Raw genomic sequence first — 6,720 nt, forward strand, 5'->3', positions numbered from 1 at the left:
AGCTCTTATTGCCTCCATGCAAGCCATTGCCCAGCAGGGCTGGGGAGAGAGCTGCCACCACCATAAAAGCAGTCAGGACCTCCTTCCCCAGGCCTGGATGGGAAACCACTGCAAGGAAGATTTTGTGTGAGCTTTTCCCAATGTGTTGCTGTTTATATTCAAACTACTGTGTTGGTTTTTTTAACTTAACTTTGAAGTGTTTTTAACTTAATTTGATCCTCATCATCTGTGGGTTCGGTAGAGATCTGGTGAGCATCAATGGATGAACACCTGTCCTTTCCTTCCTCTTCTAGGATTTTAGATAATGGGCTGTGTGCAATGTAAGGATAAAGAAGCAACAAAACTGACTGACGAGAGGGATGGCAGTTTAACTCAAAGCTCAGGCTACCGCTATGGGACAGATCCCACTCCGCAGCACTATCCCAGCTTTGGTGTGACTTCAATCCCAAACTACAACAACTTCCATGCCACAGGAGGCCAAGGACTGACTGTGTTTGGTGGAGTCAATTCCTCCTCTCATACAGGGACACTGCGTACAAGAGGAGGAACAGGTGAGTTTTAAAGTCTTCTTTTAGTGCTTTTAGTGAGTATCAGTCACACAGCTACAGGAGGGGCACGGCTGCCTTGGCAGGCTGGTTTTGAGAAGAGTTATTTCATGAGATAGTGCAAAGAATTGAAGTAGGGGTGGAGCTGGGTCTGTAGCCCCACCTTTGCTAACTTGGAGGTGCTAGTTTACTTGGGGGTTGAGAAATTATGTATATGTGCCCAATTTGGCTGATTGCTGCCTCATCCCTCTACCAGGGAACGGAAGGTGTGGTCTGAGCCACCTCAAGTTGTTAGCAGGAAATACTTGCCACGGCTATGCCTAAACCCTCTCTTCAAATCCCCTTTGCCTGTTTGATCCCTGCATTTTGTGTGGGTACCAAACCAAGAAGACTGATGACTCTATAAACTGACGGCAGTGGCGTGCCCGCTGGCTGCATACAAGCAGAGGGATTAGAAAGGCCAAACAAAAAGCAGCAGGCTTCAGTTTATTTTGCTCCTCAGCAACCGGAGTAACTTACATTTGGCTTAGCCACCTCATGTCTTGAGGCTCCTTTCCCTCCTGTTTTGTGTGATGGGAGTGTAACTCACCTATCTTCTTCCTTAGGTGTAACTCTTTTCGTGGCGCTTTATGACTATGAAGCAAGAACAGAAGATGACTTGAGTTTTCACAAAGGAGAAAAATTTCAAATTCTTAACAGCTCGTAAGTTTTAGGCTTGGGAGTATGCTTTTTAATATTTTTAAAGTTATAATGTCAAGAATTATATTTGTCTGCTTATCTTATTAGTAAAATCTAATGTATATTCAAGATATGTAGGGGATTTACTCTGTGCTTGCTTACTTACTTGTCTTTGCATTTTGCAAAGTGCTTTATTATTGAAAAAAGCCCCTTCAACCACATGCAGCTTTACTTCAAAAACAAGTGTTAGATTGTGTGATTCACTGCTTACATTTCACAGTAAACTCACATTCAGAACTGAGAGTACCAGCTCTGTACTTTACTAGTAGTCACAGAAGTTCTACAAGGCATGTAAAAACACTTGTTGCAATCCACTGCAAGTATCACTACACAGAAACAAGCTAAAAAACAATTCACAAAAGAGACGTCACCCAGACTTGTGTGCCAACATAAGTTTAAAAACATTTTTTTTCCTTTTAAACGTAGGTGATGCAGTCAGAACATGCTAGGAAGTTCTGTTAAGTGAGAATGCACCATTGTACAGTTGCATTTGGCATGAAAACCACACTTCTATCCTGGAAATCATCAACTTAAAATTAATTTTATTAACTGCCCATAGAAAAATATCCCTTGGCAATTTAAAAATAACATCTAAAACTTACTGTGCTACTGACCTATATCTGAACATCTTGTAATTGTTGGCTAAGAACGTAAAGTTAAAGGCTCTGTCTTATGTTCAGTATGCTATCATGTAGAGGTAAAAATGGGTTAAGAACCAAGTATGTCGCTTTCTAGGGACTTTGTGATACTGTTCTGATCTTTTTTTCTTACGCTATGTGACAGTGAGGCAAATTCATCCCTGGTGCAACTCCTGTTAATTTTAATAGAACAACTCCAGGGTTAGAGTTGGCTCAATGTGCATTAAAGTAAAATAAAAAAATAAAAATCGGGTAACTCTGTGGAATATTTCATGAAGCCATGAAGCTGTAGAGCTTTGATGTAGATGAAAGCACAAAACTTCAGTTACAACTTGTAGAGGGAGCAGCGGTTTGAAAACCTCTCTACTTCTAAATTAGCACTTGGGAAAAAAACCTTTTTTAACCTATCATCCATTTTTGTTCACGTTGCCTGCTGCTTTCCTAACCTTGCACAAACTATGCCATAACTTGAAACAAAAAGAAATTCCACGCATTATAAATTCCTTAGATGTGCCAGCTGATGAAATCAGGGGCTCACTGGGACTTCTGGAGCAATCATACTTGGAGTCGGCGGGCCAGAGAGTTTCCCCTGCATGTGGGTGGTTGCAGTACCTGCATTTTGATGCAGGTAATTACTGCCTGGAGGAAGGATTTCTAAGAGAAAAAAAAAAAAAAAAAATCAAGCATGCACTGGTTTTCCTGTAGAATTATAGAAGCTCAGTTCCCATTGTAGTCAGCTCTGTCTGTTTAGAAGCACAACCCTAAAACACTCCTGGAACACTGATGTCCAGTCTGGGAATCTGCAGAAAACAGCTTTTCTGAGAGAATGTTTTCTCTCTTCACTTGTATCAGAAATGATACAAAAGAAGCCAATTTTTTTAAGAATCTGCCAATATGCACAGAACTAGTTTGTCTGGAATTTTTTGAGGGTTTGAATTTTTTTTTAACTCTGAACAAACGCAATTTCATTTGTGCTTTGGATTAAAAGTTCCGGAGAGCAATACCTGAAGTGGCGTACAGAGATGGGTATTCCTGTGATTTGAAGTCAGAAACGATACTGAGGGCAGTCTGGGGAAAAGAGGTAACCGCAGGGGTGGTTCAGAGCAGAGCCTGACTTCAGGGCTCGGAAGCACCCAGCCATGGCCAGCATCCCCACCACCGCTCCGCACACCCTGGCTAGCCCCACTGACGAGCCTCCTCCTGCCTCACTTGAGTGTCCAACATTAAGAGCTGTGAAAAAAGTCTGCATTCCTCCTCCTTCCTGGCAGTGCTTTGAGAGATTTAAGCTTCTGTCAAAGCAGAGGGGGTTGTTCCTGATGCTGTGATCATCTACAGGGCTGCTTTTTTCCTCCCTAGATATGATAAAATACCTCCATCTAGTGGACTCTCTGTATGGTAAGGAGAAGAAATGTAATGGTGCAATTTATCAACCACAGTATAGAATAATCTCTCAGAAATACTCTACAGGAACATATGGGGAAAGGGTTCAGCTGATAAAATTAGGCACATAAACAGATAGGGCTGTTTGCCTGACATGCTAATGCACACAAGATCTATTAAAATACTGTCAGCTGCCAGCTTCTAGAAAAACTACTTGTTCTTCACTTTTTCGAACTGTAGAATTGGAAATGTCTCCTTTTTCACTAGTCACAGCTGTTTTCTAGTTATTTTCCGTAGAGTTTGTACTCCTTCAAACTGTTAAAGGGCAGTTGACAACTTAAAGTAAGAGATCACCTTCACATAACCTTTCCTGCCAGTAATACCTTAGACAATGTGTTTTCTGTAACTGCTTGCTTTCAGAAGAGGCTGAATTGTCTGGTCATGCTTGATAATAGTGTTTTATTTAGTGAACAAATCTCTGTTTTACAGAGAGGGGAACTGAGAAAAAATTTTAGAGCAGTCCAGAAATAGAAAAGAGAAGGCTTATTAGTAGCAGTAGGAGTTAAATATCGGTGAATCTGGTGCTGAGAATTAAATACAAATTGCTAAATCCCTAATTGGCGCATCCTGTAAAAAGCTGAGAAATAAACTTCTCTTAAAGCTGTGCATTCTACAGCCATGCACGTTGTCTGAAGGACAGTTCCATGTGCACACACGTGTATGACAAAAATTGATGTTAAGCCTGTGGAACACTGCCATAAAATGGTCCTGCATGGACCTCTTTGTATTTAAATGCTATAGATTTATGATTTTTTTGTAAGTATTTGAAAATGCAGCTAAGTCTTTTGCTACTTTGGATACCTCCTTTAGGTGATGAAGAGAGGAATCTAGACAATGAAGTGTGATCCTTGAGGGCTATCTAAAACTCTGTGTTGATAGATGGCTTTTTGATGCCTTTGGGTTTCAGATTAATTATCCCCACAGAAGTTTAAAATTAGCAGGGGATGTGACAGTGTTCAGTTTGGCAGCTTTTCGATAAGATCTCTCAAGGGTCTGTATTAGAATAATTGCTATGGAGACAGTTTTCAATATTCTAGTCCAAATCCAGCCCTCACCAAACCTGATTTCACTGGGTTGTTATGCCTGTTTATGACATTATGCTATGTTTGGAAGGCTACATTACTAATCACTTCTGAAATAATGATAGGTGTAAAGAAGTACATATATTATTTGGGTTTAGGATGCAAACAGTGCTCTCAGAAGCACTCCGATGATAAAGAGATGAGTTGCTGTGGATTCTACCGCTGCGCAGCTGCGGGTGCTGTTAGCAAAGTCAGATCATTGTCTTTACAGCTGTGCATCCCTCTCACTTCTCCTCTTCACTTCTGTTTCTGCAGGGAAGGAGACTGGTGGGAGGCCCGGTCCTTGACAACAGGCGAAACTGGTTACATTCCCAGTAATTATGTGGCTCCAGTCGATTCCATCCAAGCAGAGGAGTATGTTTTCTTTTTGTTGTAAAGACCCATTAGTCCTGTATTTGAAGGAGGATCAAGGAGTTGGTTTTGATTGATTGCAGCAATTTTTCAAATGACTTACATTATTTTTATTTCAGTTCTTAACTGCACTGATAAATAATTAGGTAATTAGTAACAAAAGAAGCACAAGCTTACTGCTTTTTCAATGTCAAAACAAAGGAAGAAAACCTAAAGGAACATAGGTCTGCCTCCTTTATTCAAGTGTCGACTAATTTCAAGCTTTAAGTGAAAGGTGGCCTTGCTTTTCCTGAACCAACTTGTAAAAATATTTGGAGTCAGTGTGCAAACTCTCTGTTAAAGAGGGCGCTTTGTATCAACAAATACCTACCAATAGGTAGGATGCTTACAACGCATACAGCAGGCAGCATAATGAGGACATATCTATGCAAAAAAATTGAGTGGTTTGTATATCTGTATTATTTCCAGTATAAAAGATACTCTGGAGGAGCTTATATAGCTGAGCAGATACTACTGTGATCTGTACTTCAGGTTGTACTTGGTTGATTGTGAAACCAAAACAAAACATGCTGCAGGAAGGAAAAAGGTACCGAAACTGTGGAAGCCTTACACAAGCACAGTAAAGTGGTTGCATCTGGTCCTTCTACTGAGGTTTTATAGCTGTGCTGCAACAAATATACTGAATACTAATACATCACTATGTAAGTCAAATATGTAATTTCCAGCAACATCTGTAAAAATACCGCACTTCAGCAGCGATGCATTTTTCTGCCCTTTTCCTTGTCTATTCCTTCCCCCCACCAAGTCTTGCTCTCTGCTTGTCAGTCTGGCCTTTGTTGTAAGACACCAAACAAGCACTCTCAGCATCTACTGATGATAGGCTTAATGCAAAGTGCTACTGCACAATGTATACAAACAACATCTATTACGCACTTTGTCACATTAGCTTCCCACCAGAATAAAAGAGACACAGTATGACAAAAGTGGTTGAACATACTTGAGTAACTATAGTTTCCGCAAATAATCCTCCATGTCAGAGCTCCGTGACGTTACCTAGTAATCCTATGTAGCATTTGTCTTACTATTTCTGATGTTTTCCTAAGGTGGTACTTTGGCAAACTTGGCCGAAAAGATGCTGAGAGGCAGCTCTTGTCATTTGGAAACCCCAGAGGTACCTTCCTGATCCGGGAAAGCGAAACTACCAAAGGTAGGCTGGCCAAAACTATTCTGACTACGAATGAGAAGACATATGAAAAAAGTCATGCTAAGCTTGTGAAATACTGTTTTCAGTGGTATGAAAGAGATAAGAGTCATCTTGCATAAATGTGTGCTAGGGAATTAGATGTCTGGACATCCCAGGCCTTAGAGTGAGTGTTCAAAGCAGAGAACAACCCAAGTGCAACCCATGCCATGCCCAACCTGCAGTGCAGCTCATGCACAGGCAGGGTGCTCTGCTCTGCTCTCACACTCTGAATGTCGCACTGTCTCTCTCAGTGCCTGTGTGGAAGATACTACTATTGCAATGGCGTTGGGTAAAGAGTGGCCCCTCAGAACAGCAGCCATGGGGCTACAGGAGGCAGACCTCCTCATGTTCATATTCGGGTCCAGGCATAGCCAGCTAGCTTACTGTGAACCTCCAGTCTAGTTTGGTGAAAATTACTACTTACATCTGAACAAGCAGAATATTTGAACCTTCTTGCCTGGAAGATGTAAGATAACATTTGGGGTGGGAAGGAGTTATTATTTTGGGAAGATTCAGGGATTTTTTGGCGTTTCCCCTTTGAAATGCTGAATGCCAGGGCAGGGGGAGGGAAGATGTAGCAGTTTTAAATTCATAGATTAATAGTGAAAAGGCTTGAAAATAGTTCTAATTAATATATTCATAAAGTATTCAACTATATCCATTCTGTTGAAGTCAAGTGGAAA

General features: G+C 41.0%; 1 protein-coding gene across 3 annotated transcripts in view; it reads left to right on the plus strand.

Annotated features, from left to right (window-relative positions):
• The first annotated feature begins 293 nt into the window (after positions 1-293).
• FYN (FYN proto-oncogene, Src family tyrosine kinase) overlaps positions 294-6,720 on the plus strand; it is a 39,319-nt gene continuing 32,892 nt past the window's right edge. For 2 of the 3 annotated variants that reach the window (XM_009893608.1, XM_009893610.1), the window contains exons 1-4: positions 305-551; positions 1,151-1,247; positions 4,699-4,797; positions 5,898-6,001. In XM_009893608.1, the coding sequence (XP_009891910.1) occupies positions 305-551; positions 1,151-1,247; positions 4,699-4,797; positions 5,898-6,001 (547 nt within the window). Of the gene's footprint in view, positions 552-1,150; positions 1,248-4,698; positions 4,798-5,897; positions 6,002-6,720 lie in introns of all 3 variants that reach the window. The other variant, XM_009893609.1, reaches the window with a different exon arrangement.

Source organism: Charadrius vociferus, unplaced genomic scaffold, assembly GCF_000708025.1.
Source record: "Charadrius vociferus isolate BGI_N301 unplaced genomic scaffold, ASM70802v2 scaffold359, whole genome shotgun sequence".
Lineage (NCBI taxonomy): Eukaryota > Metazoa > Chordata > Aves > Charadriiformes > Charadriidae > Charadrius > Charadrius vociferus.